The 18,704-nt window shown below is 45.3% G+C and overlaps 1 protein-coding gene and 1 pseudogene across 1 annotated transcript; both read left to right on the forward strand.

Annotated features, from left to right (window-relative positions):
* Positions 1-8,630: 8,630 nt before the first annotated feature.
* LOC138392397 (putative uncharacterized protein encoded by CRHR1-IT1) lies at positions 8,631-9,672 on the forward strand (annotated as a pseudogene).
* Positions 9,673-10,441: 769 nt separating this feature from the next.
* Positions 10,442-11,471, forward strand: LOC138391680 (thyroid transcription factor 1-associated protein 26-like). Its single transcript, XM_069481583.1, has one exon. The coding sequence runs from the start codon at positions 10,893-10,895 to the stop codon at positions 11,469-11,471; it is 579 nt and encodes a 192-aa protein (XP_069337684.1). The 5' UTR covers positions 10,442-10,892.
* Positions 11,472-18,704: the final 7,233 nt, after the last annotated feature.

Raw genomic sequence — 18,704 nt, forward strand, 5'->3', positions numbered from 1 at the left:
AGAAAGTACCTCAGAAGGGAGGACTGTGGTTCTGCGACATCTTGAAGAAGGTGCAGGTGGCTAGCATTTTCCCCACCTGTTGAAAATTTGCTTAGAGGAAGGATGGAGCTCTAGCTTCAGGCTGAATAGGAAACCTTCCTTACGCCTAACTTCGGTGTCGGTGTCTGGGTATTTGGGGCGGAACGCCCCCCCAAACTAGTTTCTACTTTAGCTCAACCGCGGCAAATCTCCTTAAATATCACTATGAATTTGGCCTGTCCCACATACCCGCATCTGGTTGGTCTGAATGCTCCCGGGTTACTTCAATCCTGGGGATGTTTCCCAGGCGATTGGCCGTGAAAATCGGAAATCGTTTTGCTTTTCGGATTGGTAGCACGCGGCATCCGGCACGTGGGCGTGTCTTGCCGGACGCGGTGAGCTGTTATTGGAAGATGAACCCGCGAGGGGCCGCCTCCCACCGCTCTTGTTTTCTTTCCATTGGCCAGACTTGTTGTCACTCACAAAACTTCAAGCTCATTGGTTAAGGGCTCCAAGAGGTGGTGGGTGATTAGTTGGTTGCTGTTCCCGCCCCCACGCCGGTAGCGTTTTGCCGAGGGGAGCGGAAATCCTAAAGGCGGCAGAGTCGGTAGCTGTGTAGGTAATGGCGCTCAGAGCCGTGACAGTTGAGTCGCGGGCTGACAGGAAGGGACGGTAGTTCTCAGGGCCTGCCTGGATTTCCGCCTGGGAGCGGGCGGGAAAACGGAGTGCGGCAATAGCCTGTGGAAAGAGGCTGGGCTGCGCTTTTCCTGCTCCGCCCTTTCTTGGGCCGGGGCAGCGGGGAACCCCCAGGTTGAGAGGTAGCGGTCTGGCGGACCGCGCACGCTGACCTTGGCCACCGCCCTTGAGGTCTAGCTGTTGTAGCTCCCTGATGGACATCTGGTGCTTGTGGCCGGGAGGGTGAGAGTGCCAAAGAGGCCGTGTGGTCGGCGGCGTCTTACTCCATACGGTCTCTAGCGGCGCGGGGGAGTGTGGGGCTGCGGGCGCCTGGGGCGCATAAGTGCGAGGAAGAGGAAAGAGAAGCGAGAGGGAGAACAAGATGGTGTGCTGTGGGCGGTTGGCAGGGGGAATCGGGCACTACCTGCCTCAAGGGGCATCTAGGCGGGAAGTATCTTCCCTCCCCAGCATGCTCCTTGGCTCCTTGCATCCTCTGTAAGATTTGTCCTTTTTCGGAAGAAAAGGAATCTCTAGTTTTGTTGCCCTGCAAGATTTTGAGTGCTGCAACGCACTGGACTTCTGTAGACCTATAATGGACCTTCTGTGAATGATTAAAGCATTCGTCATTCTTTGGTCACCCATTCCACATTTGTGTGCAGGGTAAATTCTGTGCTCGCTTTCTCTGGTGGTAGAATGGAGTGGTGTGTACTTGAACATAATCCATGATGTTAAGCTACTGTGGGGAAACTTGAATTTCTGGGGTGGGGGCCTCTGAAATTTGGTTACCTTTGAAGGAGCTCAGGAAATTTCTCCCCCAAATATGACTCCTTTGGTATAAAGAGTATTTTGAATTAAAGGCCCTTAGAGATCAACAGGCCCTTGGAGAGGGCTTTCTCTCTAGCTGCATAACCAGAGGGATCCCACGAAAGAACAATGGACCTCTCTTCCCCTCCCTGTTATCTCAGTATATCGCAGGAAAGAAAATAAGGATGCAACCAGACCTGGCCCAAATCATTTTAAGGAGAATACCTGTCTCTCAAGGTTAATTTAATTTGCAAAGAGAATCATTTACAAGTCAGTCTGTTTACCCCATCCATTTATCCTCCCTAGCAACCATTTATTGCCCATAAGCAGAATTACGTACATTCCTTATCTTCCTCTCACCTCTAAAAGGAGGGTATAAAAAATCTCTGTATCCCAGAGGGATACTGGGTAATCACTCTGTGATTCTTCCCATGTGTGCAGGGTGAATAAACCTCTTCCTCTTATTAATCTGCCTTAATTGTGAGTCAGTTTTTCAGCGAACTGTGGGGTAGGGGGAAGGGAAAGTTTCCCTTCACCCCACACCTTTCTGAGGTCACTAGGGTCTGGATGAATAAGAAATTGGCTATTCTTGTTGCATCTTCCCCCTGCCTTGCCCAGGAGTAAAGCTTTCTTTGGTTAGCAATTTAAAAGGAAAATAAATCACAGTCTCTGGAACTAGGATGTATGTCTTTTTCTTTTGGAAGATCTTTATAGACTTCCAAGAGCTTGCTTAGGAGGTGTAGACACATTACTCCTGTTAAGAATTTAATTAGAATGTCAAGCTCACACTTCAAGTGGGCTGATCTGTTAAAAGGAAAAAAGACTGTAAATTTCTGTAAAGCTAGTCTGACTTTACTGTTGCCTTCCTTTATGTAATCTACCATGCTGTCCACCAAAAAATAAAATATTGAACATTTATGCAGTTAGATGTCAATGTAGTGATTACCTTTGGTGGAGTAATAACTGGGAGGGGGCCTAAGAGAGTCTGGTCTGATAGTCATCTTTTCTTGATGTTCAACAGCTGTGTTTGGTTCATGAAAATTCATTGGACTTCATGGTTATCACGCATGTTTATTCTCTGTATGTAAATTATACTTCAATAAAAAGTTCTAAAAACTAGGCCAGGCGTGGTGGCTCATGCCTGTAATCCTAGCACTCTGGGAGGCCAAGGCGGGAATATCCCTTGAGCTCAGAGTTTGAGACCAGCCTGAGCAAGAGTGAGATCCCATCTCTACTAAAAATAGAAAAATTAGCCAGGTATGATGGTGGTGCCTGTAGTACTCGGGAGGCTGAGGCAGGAGGATCGCTTGATCCCAGGAGTTTGAGGTTGCAGTGAGCTATGATCATGCCACTGCACTCTACCTGAGGTTCTAAAAACTGGTTGGGAGTAAGGTGATAGTTACTCCAATAGAACACTGGATGCTGTGGTATCTCTTAGCAGTCATGTTTCCCAATGCTAACTTTCCTAACCTCTGAAATTTCTTAGGTTCTTTTCTGGGTTGTCTCCTAGCCAAAGGCAAGTATTTTTTTTTTTTTTTTTTTTTTGAGACAGAGTCTCACTCTGTTGCCCGGGCTAGAGTGCTGTAGCAGCAGCCTAGCTCACAGCAACCTCAAACTCCTGGGCTCAAGCAATCCTCCTGCCTCAGCCTCCCGAGCAGCTGGGAGTATAGGCATGCGCCATCATGCCCGGCTAATTTTTTCTATATATTTTTAGTTGTTCAGCTAATTGCTATCTATATTTTTTTTAGTAGAGACGGGGTCTTGCTCTTGCTCAGGCTGGTCTTGAACTCCTGCCCTCGAATGATCCTCTCGCCTTGGCCTCCCAGAGTGCTAGGATTACAGGCGTGAGCCACCACACCCGGCCGTGAGTACTAAATTTCTAAGAAATACTGTTATTTAACCTACCTTAAGGACTTTGCTTCATATCGCATGAAATAAACGGCTTCTCTGCTTCATTAAGTTCTCATTTCAGGAGAGTTTAGCATGAGGTATAGATGTATTTGTTGTGGCATTGCTTCCGAATCTAAGATGACTGAAGCCTGCAACCATAGTGGCAGTATTGAGGCTGTGCTTCTGCATATCCCACTTGATGCTGCAGTGGAAAATAGAATTTTCTGTCAAGGCATCACAAGGCTCAGTTACATTTCCCTTTGAAAACAAGATGCACTACTCATTGGCCAAACTACTTGAAACTGTTTTACTAGGAGTCATCTCTAATTGAGACTTGTATTTTATGTATGTTGCTTCTATATCTCTGCAAAGAGCCATTATTTGACTTGCTTTTCTTTTCATGTTATAGAATTCAATTACAATGGGAAATGTTTTTGAAAAGCTATTTAAAAGTCTGTTTGGGAAAAAGAGATGAGAATTCTTATGTTGGGTTTGGATGGAGTTGGAAAAACCACCATCTTGTATAAATTGAAGCTGGGAAAGATTGTAGCTACCGTCCCTATGACAGGTATGTTAATGACCTGTGGCAATTCCAGCTTACAATTTAGTGTCTTATGTTATTGAATATTTCTTTTTGAAAATCTTATCCGCCCCAAGAGCATAAACTTTTTGAGGCCCCAAACCAGGTTACATATCCTTTCCTCATTGCTCCCAGCATCTCTAGCATATTCTCAGGTTCACAGGAGAGGCTTGTGAACGCATTTAGGTTAAGCAAATTTAACTCTATCTGCTTGGCAAAAAAGAAAAAGATAATAATGATTAAAAGGGTGTGGGCAGTTATGCCCTCCATTCCTCTCAGCGTCCCAGCAGAAGCCCGAGGTGGGAGCTGGGACTCTGCTGGTGCCTCCTCGTCAGTCTGCGTTCCAGCTGGCCTTCCTTAGTGGAAGCATCTCATCTCTGCACACCAAGTGTGCTCCTGGTGTTAAAAGATAGGCTGTGATTTCTTTTCTTCACTCTGGCTCAAGCCAACTACTTGAGATGATGTCCAGCTAAGTAGAGAAGATTTGATAAGATTTGGTAGTGGGGCTTTGCAGATGAGAGAGTGGGATCTATCTGGGATGCCTCCCATGTTTTCAGCTTGTAGAATGAGTCAATGAGGAGATAACTACTAGAGGAGCAGGTTGAGGCGTGGAGATCTTAAATTCAGTTTTTCACAGATTACCTTATTTTGGAGCTTGGAGACATCTAACAAAAGTTGTTAGATTATGAGCCTGAAGCTCAGAAGAGAGGTCTGAGTTGGAAGATATAAATCTGAGAGTTGTCAGTACAGAGATGGTAATGAAGCCCTAGGAATGAGTGAGATTGCTTAGGGAGGGATATGGAAAGAGGAGAATGGGTGGGGCAGGCCAGAGTCATGGGGATTCCATTGTTGCAGGACCAGTTAAATGTGGCTGAGTTCTCAGATTAGAGAGTAGAGAAGGTTGAGACACCTGTCATGAATGGAAGAGTAAGGTAGCACATTCTGTTTGTAAACTATGGATCTTCAACTAGCAAGCTGCTTTGTAAATTGAAAGTACTATCCAAATGTTAGTTGAAATTATTTTGAATTGTTCAACCAGCAAGTCATAATTAAAAGTTTTCTTCATCTTTCATTTAGGTTTCAATGTGGAGATGACAGAATATAAAAATATCAGCCTCACAGTCTGGGATGTTGCTAGCCACTTCAAAATCAGACCTTTGCGGAGACATTATTTCCAGGACACAAATGGTAAAGATTATCCAGTCTGTACCCTTGGAACCATTTTTGTTAAATGTATCTAAAGACGGGGCCAGACGTGGTGGCTCAACTCTGTAATCCTAGCACTCTGTGAGGTCGAAGGGGGGAGGATCACTTGAGCTCAGGAGTTTTAAGACCAGCCTGAGCAAGAGTGAGACCTTGCCTCTACTAACAATAGAAAAATTAGCCAGGTGTGGTAGTGTGTGCCTGTAGTCCCAACTACTCTGGAGGCTGAGACAGAAGGATCATTTGAGCTCAGGAGCTTGAGGTTACAGTGAGCTATGATCATCCCACTACACTCAAGTCCAGGCGACAGGGTAAGACCCTGTCTGAAAAAAATAAAAATAAAAATAAAGATGGATGCTTGCAGTGATACCCTGTGGTATCCTGCTTTTTATTTATTTGGACTGTCCTTCATTACCTCTCTTCTGATGGCCTCCCAACACTTACTAAGAAGGTTTCTTTTTGAGATGTGGTCCCTATGTTCCTAGAAAAAGTACTTGGACTTTAATGCTCTGTATAGGAAACTCCCCTTAATCCAGAATGGTTAGAAAATGGTTATCCTGATAGTTTCACCTTTCAGCTTATTGAGAAGTAAATGTGCCTTAGATAAAGTACCAGTTTGGGAAGAATTTGAAGTCAGTTACCTCTTTTAAACCTGTTGAGAATGTCTAAAAATTATGCCTCTGGAGAGAAATAGATAAACAGGGATAGATCAAATCCCAAATCCCAAATCCTGGCATCTGTGTGGTCACTGTCCCTTCCTGCTGTCCTACTGTTGTTTGTATCAGTGCATGAATAGACACGAATATCCCAGATCATTACCTTATTTCCTTACCATTGGTTTCTTAAAAGTAGGGATTTTAATGTGCTCCCCAATCAATCTATTTGAATTTTTTCGTTGGTTATATTTTAGATAAATGATACCTTACTGAATGTTGCCTATTAAGATATCTGGGACTGGTCGCATACAGTCATCCCTAGGTATCAGTGGGGATTGGTTCTAGGACCTCCTTGGATACCAAAATCCACGGTTGCTCTAGTCTCTTATATAAAATGATATAGTATTTGCATATAACCTACATACATCCTCCTGTATATTTTAAATCATCTTTAGATTACTTATAATAATACAATGTAAACACTCAGCAAATAGTTTTTATACTGTATTGTTTTTTAATCTGTATTATTTTTATTGTTGTATGCTATTAATTTTTTAATTTTTGATTCAAGGTTGGTTGACTCCGTGGACACAGAGGGCCCACTACAGTTTTTACACCCCAATTCTCAGGTAGAGCATTAACCGTATGGCATCTACAAATTACTTATTTTAAAATTTACTTGGAGTCTATTAGTTTTGAATGTTCCACTGCTGATGGTGTTTTCGTTGCATGTGTTTCATAGTAAAGATTTATATTTGTCAGTCTTTCCAGACCAAACACCCAAGCAACTGTCCCTTTCTATTTTATATCATGTTTTAGCTGTTACTTTTGGCACTTAAATCTTTTTGCAGTTATCTTCTCAGGCTATAGATTTTAGAATATCTTTCCTCAAAATAGTGCATTTATTTTTTTTTTTAGCTTTTTTTTTTAGTGGAAAATTTAAAACAAACATGTAGAGGGAAAGGATAACATAATGAACCCCCATGTACCCATCACCCAGCCTCAAAAGTAATCACCATTTTGCCCTTCCCGGACATGATGCCTTTTACTCATTCATCCTTTAGTGTTCATTTCCAATAACACCTTTTTAAAGAAGAAACATAATCTCCATGCCATTATAACATCTCCAAAATTAATAATTTTTTAATACCTGGTACATAGGGTTGTGAGGAGTACATGTCTCATAGCTTTGAATGCCTTGCTCTCGTGTTTCCCTGGGGATATCTTGATGTCCAGGTGTGAACAGCAGTGCTGGCCACAAACTGATCAGCATTTTTTGTAAAAGTGGGATGGGGTGGGAGGCTTATTTAATCTCTTTTCCTGCTCTATTCACCTAATCCCACTGAAAGCTCTGTCCTTTCTAACCATGCTAAGTGCTAATAAGACCAGCTGGGATACTTTTTAAAAAGCACATTCCTGGGTCCCACTCTACTTTTTTTCTCCCCTTTTTGGTACAGTTCTGTGGTTTTTAGTATATTCAGAGCGTGTAACCATCACCACTAATTTCAGACAATTTTTGTCACCCTCAAAAGAAACCCTATATCCATTAGCAGCCACTCCTCATTCTTTGCCCTAAGCTTCTGGCAGCCAATAATCTTTCTGTTTCTGTGGGTTTGCTTTTTCTGGACAGGTAAGGAGCCTGGGGAACTGGTGGGCACTTTGGGAAGTGCTGAGCTGCTGTAGGCCTGCCTACAGCATCCGTCCTGAAGCTACAGAGTAACAGGTGAGGCAGAGCCCCAGGGAAAAGACCATCCCAGAGTTAGGCAACCTTGGACTTTATCACCTTGAAAAGGGGATGGGTGCTACTGATACTTGCAGTGACAGCAGACATAAAGAGGGGTGTGTGGTCACCCTGTCACAATGGAAAGTGCTCTGAATCTGGATTCAAAAGCCAAGACTGAATTGGAACTCCACCCGTGCACTCGCTGGATTCAACTCTGACCTTGATTTCCTCACCTGGAAATGGAAGTTCCCAGGCTTACCTCGGGTACAGCTCTTTGTGAATATCAAGAATATGGGCTATTGTGGATGGTGGGGGTTCTGTGAGTCAATTCTATATATTGCGGATCATGTAATTTGATCTATGTTAAATAATGTCAGAACAGGGCTGAGAATATTTACATGTGGTATTAGGACAGGAAGAGTATGTTTGTCTAAGTTTCGAGGTAGGTTTCCAAAATGCAGCCTGACACCTTTACAGTGACCTGGGTCCTTCAGCCACAGGTATTGGGTAGAAGTTGTCCACCATGAAATCCGGCAATATGCTGTGGAGAAGCATCATTTTTCCTTTTGAAATTTTCAATATTTTTCCATCTTTTCAGGAGTAGCTTTATTGAGATGTAATTCACATACTATATTGCTCCCATTTAGAGAGGGAGATTTATGATTCAGTGGTTTTTGGTATTCTCACAGATTTGTACAACCATCACCACAATCAATTTAGAACATTTTCATCACCCTGAAAAGACACCCTGTGCTCTTTAGCAGTCACTCCTCCTTTCCCTCATACCCCCCCAGCCCTAGGCGACTTCTGACCACCGATCTACTTTCTGTCTCTATAGATTTGGTGGGGATGCTTTTTAAACTTTGTTTTTTTCACCACCCCGTGGCCCCTGAGCATCACGCGGAGAACTTTTCTCCTATTTTGTTTTTCATTCTTCCCATCCTCTTTTACTCTAATGCATAGCATGGGAAGTCCTCTCTAGTAGGACTCTGTGGCCACACATAGCTTTGGATGGACTATTGGACTAGGGAATTCCAAGGTGTTCAACTATTAGACCAGCTACTATTAATATATTTGGCCGATAGTCACCTTTCTTCTACACATTGCCACTAGGTGGAGCTGCTGCTCCATCCCAGCTGACCTGCAGGCAACCCTGGCTGGAGTCCACCACCCGGTTCCCAAGTGTAGGGGAAGCCATCTCCTCACCTGTAGTAAGGGCCAGACACCAGGAGAGACCCAGAGAACAGGGATATTCCTGGAAGAGAAAGGCGAAATAGGCACCCAGAGCAGAGGACATTTGAGTGTCAGTAATAAAGAAGGTGGCAGCAGCAATCGTGGCTACCATGTATTGAGCATGGTAGATATTATACTGGACACCTATATCATCTCTGAACTTCACACCCAGCAAGGCCCGTATGTTATATCTGCATTACAAAAGGGGGGACACTAACCTTCAAGAAGAAAAAGTGACTTGTTGAAGGCCACATGGCTATGATTCAAATACAGGTCTGGGGCACCAGGGCCCACAGCCTTCTGACTACACCTGCTGTCTTGGAATCTGCCAAAGACCAAGACACTGGCCTCCAGAGCATGGCAGAGGGGGAGGGAAGGAAGTAAAGGTGCCCAGTGGTGACATCTGGGAGGGCCCGTAGCCCAGGAACATGGAACAGCGTGTGGCAGGGTGGTGTGAACAGACACCCAAGAAGGAATGGACAGAGGATGGGGATTGGTGGGAGGGCCAGAGCGCAGAGACCTGCTATTAGGCCAGTGGAGACCACGGCTAAGTGAGACTTGGATCTACCCTTGATGCTGATAATATTCTCTGGGAAGCAAAAACTGTAATCATAACTATTCTACAACTGGATTGTGGTAATAGTTGCATAACTGTAAATTTACTGTGAACCATCAAATTGTTCACTTACAATGAGTGCATTGTGTGGTAGGTAAATTAGATAGGCACTTTGAGAAGAGGAGAGTAGCGTCTCAGGCTAGAAAGCCTGACCAATGGCTGTCCAGCCTCTGCTTGAATACTTTCAGTGCCAGGAAGCTCAGTACCTCAAAGCAGCCCATTCCAATTTGGGATAACTCTTTCTTATCCTTAGACTATTGAACTCTATCACTTGTTCTTACCCTGCTGTGCAAAATAAACCTCTTCATTTTGCCATATAATGTTTGTTTGAGAGCTTGGGGATAGTGATTGCATTCTCCCAAGTCATTTTTATCTAGACAGAAATAAATCCCCAATATTTTTCATAGGACAAGATTCTCAGACTCTCCCAAAGAAGGTTGCTTTGATCTGTCAGCAACCTTATTAAAATGTGAGGCTTCGTGGTGGGCCTGAGATTCCACAGATGCCAGCCCAGCGCTGGAGTTAACAATTTGGATCCTAGAATTAATACTCTGGGTTCAAGTCCTTGTTCCACCACAGGCCAGCTGTGTGACCGTGCTTAAAAATATCTCCCTCTCTGAGCCTTAATGTCTTCATCTGAGTTATCATGAGGATTGTGCTGACCCTCACTTTCTAGGCAAGGGAGAGCAATCCAAACAGCAAGCTGTCACAACTGCTAGTAAGCCAAATTGATACACAAAAACCATCAGGAGAAAGGTCTCTGTCATTTCTGTCTACCGAGCTTTTCTCCCGGGTCTTTGGTAGAAGGGGTGAGGCAACTGGGGGGCACAAACACTTGCTGATGTGCCTGACTCGGATACCAGGAAGTTATTTGCCTGCCAACTTAGTTCCTTCATTCTCTTTCTTTCCCCAACATTTTTATTTGAAAATTTTCAAACAAAGTTGTTGAAAATAGTAGTTAGAAAATCCTCACCTAGATGCAACAGTTGCTCATGTTTGCTCCGTAGATCTCCATTTACATATACTTCTTTTGCTGATTCATTTGAAAATAACATGCAGACTTCTTGACCTTTCACCCCTAAGAACTTCGGCATGGATCTCCTAAGCGTGAGGACATTCTCCAACAGAAACACAGGATTATTTTCATACCTAAGAAAACCTGCAATAATTTCCCAATGTCTTCTCATTTCTAGTCCATACTCAAATTTCCTCAGTTGTCTCCTCTGTCTGTTGCAGTGGTTTTTATTTTTCCAAGCCAGGATCCAATCAAGTTGCATCCATTATATTTGGTTATGTTTTCTTGACTCTCTTTTCATCTAGCATAGTCTCCCCACCTATTTGTTTTTCATGGCATTTTTTTCAAGAATCTCTTGATCTCAGGTCTGCGGAAATGGTGCCGGTGAGGCTGGCACCGTGGCATCAGAAGGGGGGTTTGGGGACACTTGGCGAAGGGGGTCTTCGGTCGCATTCAGGAATAAGAATGGGAAACAACATATGGTGGCCTATTTGCAAGCCTTCGTGGGGAGCGTTCTTGAGGGACAAGGCTTTGCGTTTCAAAGGACACCAAAGATTCAGCAAAATTACAAGAAATTGCAATGGAGGAAAAAGAAGGCTCAAACATCACAGGAATCCCAGTTCAAAGATCGATACCCAGATCATCTGAAACATCTCTATTTAGCTGAAGAGGAAAAACTCAGGAAGCAACTAAGAAAAGGTGACCAGGCTTTGCCAGAAGAGCAGGTTGACCAGCCTTTGTCAGAAGAACAGCATAGCATTGACCAGGCTTTGTCCAAAGATCAGCATAGCTTTGACCTGCCTCAGCCAGAACAACAGTGTAGCAAGACAGTAAAGTCCTTAAATAGTCCAAAGAAAAAGAAAAAGAACACATCAAATCAAAAAGCACAAGAAGAATATGAACAGGTACAAGCCAAGCATGCTGCTAAGAAACAAGAATTTGAGAGGAGAAAACAAGAGAGGGAAGAAGCTCAAAGGTGCTACAAAAAGAAGAAAATGGAAGTGTTCAAAATATTGAATAAAAAGACTAAAAAGGGCCAACCAAACTTGAATTTATAGATGAAGTATCTTCTTCAAAAAATACAAGAAGAAAATTAAATCAGATTTTTTTTCTCACAGGTTAAAATATCTGCTGTTTATGGAGTTCTTTTGTGTGTGTAATGGGCACCTCCTAACAATGAACTTGGTTTGTCACATAAACTGGATTGCTAAAGTCTACTAAATATAAAATGCCCAGATATTTTTGTTCTTAGAAACTTTTCTATATATGCTCTATATAATATGACATGTTTCTTATTTATTTGGCTCTGAAGGAAGGTTGGCCTGAAGAACTGAAAGAACATTCGATTTGGGAGACAGGCTCAAGCATGTTATACTTTGGTACCATACGAAATTTGTATGAAATAAAATGTTTTGAAAATAAGGGAAAAAAAACAAGAATCTCTTGATCTCACTCTTTGTCCACTGCACAAACCCATCCCCAAAACTAACCCCAAGGCGGAGCCAACTAGACTACATATTACTCCATTCCTTAATTACTCTTTTTTCTAGGCTTTTGTTATTACAGTCTTTTCACTGGAGGAAGGGGCTCCCAAACTGGGACAACCTAGGGTGGGGCCTATAGTCTTAGCCAGGTCCCTGGCTCCATTCATCCAAAATCTAAGTTGATTTTCTTCTCGCCTCCTCCTGGGGGCCCCTGGAATGTAATCACCCTGCAGCCTCTTCCACCAGCATTTTTGGTCACTACTGATGTTGCCCTCAATTCACCGACTACACATTCTATTTCCACTGTCTTAATCTTACATACAAAACAGAGCTTTTCCCCTTCAAGTACAATAGATACCCCTTTTGATCAAAACTACACCAGAAGTTCAATGAGATCATTTATGTAAACACAGCACAGTAGCAGCATATAGTAAGCACTCAATAAATACAAGCCATTATTGCTGGGGCAGTGCAAGGGACGGCTCTTCTCTCCCTCCGTCCTCCCGCGTTGCCTGAGGTTGCAGCTGTGTTTTGGCAGCCACCGCACACTAATGAAGCACGCTGGACTTGTGATATTTCAAACCTGCAGATCTCTTTTGCGTGAAGCGCAGTGAGGCCAGGCCTCTCTTCTACATTTGTGCAGCTGCTTTTAGGAGCCTAAAGAATGACTCGCATTTGTCTCCTTTGATTTCATCTAGGCTTTGGCCCATTATCCTAACCAGTTGGCTTCCTTTTAAATCTTGGATTTTGTCACTGAATGTATCAGGTCTCCCTCCAAGTTTTGCTTCCTGTAAATTTGAAACCATGACTCATAAGTCATCATCTGAATTGGTGATAAGAAATATTGAATGAGGCCGGGCGTGGTGGCTCACGCCTGTAATCCTAGCACTCTGGGAGGCTGAGGTGGGCGGATCGTTTGAGCTCAGGAGTTCGAGACCAGCCTGAAGCAAGAGCGAGACCCCATCTCTACAAAAAATAGAAAGAAATGATCTGGACAGCTAAAATTATATATATAGAAAAAAATTAGCCGGGCATGGTGGCGCATGCCTGTAGTCCCAGCTACTCGGGAGGCTGAGGCAGAAGGATTGCTTGAGCCCGGGAGTTTGAGGTTGCTGTGAGCTAGGCTGACGCCACGGCACTCTAGCCCAGGGAACACAGCGAGACTCTGTCTCAAAAAAAAAAAAAAAAAGAAATATTGAATGAGACGGGGGCATGCCATCAGAAACCTCCCTCCAGCTTGAGTCATTCATGTAACAGATATTTCCCGAGCACCTATAAAGTGCTCTGTGGTGGACACTGTCCCATTCTTAGATGTGGATGTTCAGCCATCTACAGTTTGGTTAATCATACTTTAAATCTAGCCCCTGTTTCTTCATCTCGCCCATCAGGAATCCTGAAAGACTCCGTCAGGTGCTTTGCTAAAATTAAGCATACAATATGCATAGCAATGCCTCCATGTACCAATCTATCAACAATGGAAATGAGGCTAATTTGACTAATTACTCTTAGTGAGCCACACTGGCTGCTAGTAACACCTGCCATCTTTCATGAGGGCTCACAACCTATCTGACTGCAGATCAACATCAGACATACCAACCTTTAATCTCTGGAATCCTCCCCTTCCCATATCTCTCTCAAACCTGGGCACAATTTGCCCATCTCCAATTTCCCCCCAGCCCTCCCAGCTTCCTGATTTCTCCATATTTACCAGGAGGGGCTTTACAATCACACAGGAAAGTTGTTGGATATATTTAGTTGGAATCAAGAGAATTAAGCTCACATAAAGCAGAAGGGCTCTCCTTGAGTGCTGCAGGATCTATCTTGGGTCCCAATTACCCGATAATCACATTTATTACCCTTTCCAGGTTGGAGATTATTTTCTTTAATAAAATAGAAGACTGTTAGGAGAAAGGAGACTTTACATTTTTCAGTCTTTTATTAACATTACATCATCTGTCTTGAACAATGGGTTTATCTCTTCCCTGTTATTCTGGCTCTGAAAAAAATTTTAGCTTTTAAAGGCAGCTTTTGTTACCTTTGCATTTTATTATAAGTCCTTGTCATTCTGGGATTCAATAATAATAGTATTAATACCACCTAACATTTATTGCATACTTACTGTGTTTCAGACACTGTGCTAAATGCCTTACACATACTCATCTCATTAGTAGACATTCTGAAACCACCTATTCTTGTAATTTGTCCTTTAGTTTTTCTCATTCATGTCCTCTTAAAATCTGAGCTTAGCCGGGAGCTCTCAGTGCAGCCACTTGCATTTCTTTAAAAGCTGCTTCTCTTTGCTTCCTCCTAGATGAGTGGGTGCTCCATCTGAGGTCAGGACAAACTGGGTACCAGACGAGTCCAGCCTTCCAAGACTGCGGCAGGGGTGGCTTCCCTGGGGCTGGAAGGAAAATGCAAGGCCTTGACTCAGGGTAGCTGATGGCCATGTAAGGGAAGAGAGAAGTGAAAATTCAACTTTGGAAGGATGCAAATGGTGGAGAGGTGGGCTGAGCATTGGGTCCCAGGGGTGCAGAGGGAAAAAGCCCAAAGGCTAAAGTCTGGGGACACTGAGCTGCATTCTCTGGCCTACAGCGCCATCTGCAGGGCAGCCTGCGTCAGCTGGGACTGGGAGGTTCCTGGGCCTGTCCTGAGAGCTGGTGAGTATCAGCTTTAAGGTAAACATTCTGGGCAAAACCGGCACCTATAGACTCCTTGAAACCTCAGGGCAGTCATGTAGGAACCACCCCTTCCCAACAATCTCCTGAAACGATTTGGGCAGATGTTATCATACCCATTTCACAGATGGAGAGACTGGGCCTGAGATAGCTAGAATCATCTAACCAGCTGGCAGTGGAGCCAGGCAGATTCCAGCTGAGGCTCTTTGACAAAAGACTCTGGGCCCCACAGCCCTCTCTCCTGATGCAGAAGAAAGAGAAGCAGCGTGGGGGGGGGGGGGGGGGGCGGAAGATGAGAGCCAGAGATGTTTGGCTTGGTTCTGTTGCGCTGCCTCCGACTCCCAAGTCCTACCTGTCCCACCAGGAAGAGCCAACATCCCAGACACAGCATCTGCCTGGGTCTGCCAGCAGATTAAGACACTGGGTCTGGAAGTGGAGAGAAGTCGTCCAGGTGGAGGAGCTGTGAACAGTGTGTACCTATCATTTCTCTTTTCACCAATGAGGGTCAGAATTGAGCCCAGAGGAGTGGCTCTCCCCTCTACTTCCTCCACCTGCTAAGGACTGAGGCTGGCAACAAGCAGACTTCACCAGATGCTCTACTTTTAGCAGAATGAGTCTTTCTGACAATTTCCCAAGAGCCAAATTTCCTCATTACTCCTGGATCTTGCCTCTGTTCTGTTCCATGATTTGCATTAAAAAAAAAAAAAAAATAGATCTAGCCTCCCCATTGTGCTGTCAACTCTTTGAGATAAGGGACTGTGTTTTTGCAAAATTCTCTCCCAGGGCCAAGCACAGGGTAGGGGTTCAACAACTATTTGGTGAGTTAATGAATGAAATCAAAGTACTCTCCTTTTGCTCCTCTGGCTGGGTGGCGTAGGGAATAGTCCCAGAATAATATAGTTTATGTTTCTTTCTCCTTTTAACTGGCCCTAGAAATTTTCCATAAGGCATGTGCAAATGTCCCCAGGTGTGTAAATTTCCAGGCATGTATTTTGTACACAAAGACTCCTCAATATATATTACTCTTTCACCTTACTGAAGACCTCAAAAGGGACCTGCACCCCAAAGGAACATGGATTTCTCTTTGTAACTTGAAGCAAACATTCTATGGATGAGCATGCAGTAAGCAATTAATAAATGCTTGTTGACTGATGAGGGAGCATAAATAGGTAAAAGTGGTCAATTAGCAAGAAAGAGCTGCAGTGCATATAATCAAATAACGAAGTTATCTGGAACAGTCGAGTCGGCCGCTTGGGCTCCGTGCATAGGGAGAGGAAGTGTTGGCTAGCTAGGCAGATCTGCCTTCTAATTAGGCTTCAATCAGGATAATATTGCAATTAGCTGGGGATATTATAGCAGTTAGTTTCTATTCTTGGAACCAACTCCTGGGAGATTTAAGTTGGGTGGTAAAAGAAGCTTGTCCCAGGAATAAATTTACAGCGAACCACTGCTAAGTGAATACTGCACGTGTGGCCAATCGAACCACCAATGTGAACCTGATTCGATTGCTTCATTTTGTATTGATGGCACTTAAACGAGGGCTCGAGAATTTGGATGGCCACTTAACAGAACACGGCTCAGGAAATTATAGTTTTCAAATTTCAGGAAAATTGGCGAATTTAGACAACTTGAGCATCTTCTCATCAGGGTAGGCAGTCGTGGCCTCTGAGTTCTGGCTGACAAGCGCTTGCTGCTGAGACAGGCACTGAAGGGAGTGAAGAAATAATGTCCCCAATTATGCTTCCACTTATTGAGATGTTTAAAAAATCCACCCCCGCCCCCCGACAATCCTCTTTAAGTAGCTCAGTTTTACATGTGTCTTAATCTGCTGGCAGACCCAGGCGGATGTTGTGTCTGGGATGTTGGCTCTTCCTGGTGGGGCAGGTAGTGCTTGGCAGTCGGAGGCAGCGCAACAGAAACAAGCCAAACATCTCTGGCTCTCATCTTCCGCCCCCCACGCTGCTTCTCTTTCTTCTGCATCAGGAGAGAGGGCTGTGGGGCCCAGAGTCTTTTGTCAAAGAGCCTCAGCTGGAATCTGCCTGGCTCCACTGCCAGCTGGTTAGATGATTCTAGCTATCTCAGGCCCAGTCTCTCCATCTGTGAAATGGGTATGATAACATCTGCCCAAATCGTTTCAGGAGATTGTTGGGAAGGGGTGGTGCCTATATGACTGCCCTGAGGTTTCAAGGAGTCTATAGGTGCCGGTTTTGCCCAGAACGTTTACCTTAAAGCTGATACTCACCAGCTCTCAGGACAGGCCCAGGAACCTCCCAGTCCCAGCTGACGCAGGCTGCCCTGCAGATGGCGCTGTAGGCCGGAGAATGCAGCCAACTAGGCATCAGGGCGGCTTTGACTAGACCTGAGCGTGTTTGGCAGTACAGGTGGGTCCAGCCTGGATGTCCTTTACTTGCACAGCCTGGGCATGTGTCCCTCAGGAAAGGTCCCCCGTTGTAACATTTGGTTTCTCATAGGGCCAGTTACCTGCTAAACTAGCGACCCTCTATTTCTCCTTCCTGCCCTCTCCCGTGGATAGAGCAGTGGGTCCCACCTCCCCCCTTGCCCAGCCTCTCCTGCCTGGCCATGCCCATCTGTGCCTCCCCACACTAAGCCATTCAAGCTCCACTTGGCCCCCGGGGAACCCCTGCAGCAGTGTGTCTGTAGCCCCCTTAATCCCAGTGGCGCATCCTAGCCTTCAGATGAAGATGACTCCCGTGGGCTCCCATCCACGGATGAAGGCTGCCAGTTCCGCCCTTGGAAACACACTTGTTCTGAGTTAGTTTCCCATCAAGATGAAGCTGGGCAGCCAATGCCAAAAGAGAGAAGGCCCCAAGATCCCTGGGCTGTGCTCAGGAGACAAAGGCCTACCTTTACAGCCCAGCCTAAAGAGCGAGGCCTGCACAGCCAGGTTGGAACGTGAGCTCCACCGTTTAGCATGTGTGTGAACAGGGGCTTGTTACAGAATTCCCTGAGCCCCCCTTCTCTTGCCTAGAAAAAGAAGAAAATGATACCTGCCTTATAGGACGCAGTAGTGAGGATTAAATGAGACCAGGCCTGCAGTAGGCTTGGTGTAGTGCCTGGCACGTGGCAATAGTCAAATGGTGGTGATTACTATTAAGTGAGTAGCAGATGTAATGGGGTAGGAGGTATCAGACCTGGGAGGAGACAAGGATAGCTAGAGAGGGGGAGGCATGCCAGAGAAGAGACGGTGGGTTCCAGAGAGGAAGGTTTCTTGGTGACCCAGAAAGCCTCTATGGGACCCCACCTTACTCCACCGACCCCCCTGGGACAGCCATGCTGGCAGGGATCTGGGCATCACACAAAGTGAGCCAACCATCTGGCCAGCTGTTTCTACAGCAAAAAGAGGTGGTCTGAGGCTCTGGGAGCCCAGCTCCTTTGCCCCACCACTGGCAGTAGAGGCCAAGGCTTCCAGGAGACCACCACCCTCCCCGTCGGCAACTTCCCAGCCAGTGATCTGCAGCACTCAGCGAGCGCAGGCTCCAGTCTCCAGGGGGCAGCGCCGAGGCCAGAGGGCCAGAGCTGCACTGAGCATGTCACAAGGGGGCTGGGTCAGAGATGCTGTCCCCCAAGGGCACTATCTCCATGTCCCATGAAGACCGATCCCTACCACAACTACGAGATTTATCACACTACGGTTAGAAGTGCAGGTGCTGAGGCCGGATTCATGCATTAGCTGTGTGACCTGACCTTCAGCAAATTACTTATCCCCACTTGGCCTCAGTTTCCTGCACTGCAAAATGGGGTTGTGAAGGGTCGTCAAGTTAATGCTTGGAAGGAGGTGGCAACAGTGCCTGGACTTAACAAGGGCTCCATAGGTGTTATCTGGCACCGTTGTCATCTCTGTGGCCATCTGTGTGTAGGGTCTAGGTCTCAGGTTCACGTCTGTGTGCCTGGTGCCCTAGGGGCCCTAACATTGCAACTTTCTCTCCCTTTTAAAAATCTCTCTCTCTTCTCTGCCTCCCTGTCTTTCTGTCTCTTGATCTCCTCTTCTCGGCACAGTATTCACTCACTAAATGTATGAAGTGCCTGCCATGTGCCAGGCACTGGGGACGGGGTGGGCTTGGGAGACATAACAATGGACTCCCTGAGGGCCCACAGCCAGGCAGAGCCGCAG

The sequence above is a fragment of the Eulemur rufifrons genome, chromosome 9, assembly GCF_041146395.1.
Source record: "Eulemur rufifrons isolate Redbay chromosome 9, OSU_ERuf_1, whole genome shotgun sequence".
Classification (NCBI taxonomy): domain Eukaryota; kingdom Metazoa; phylum Chordata; class Mammalia; order Primates; family Lemuridae; genus Eulemur; species Eulemur rufifrons.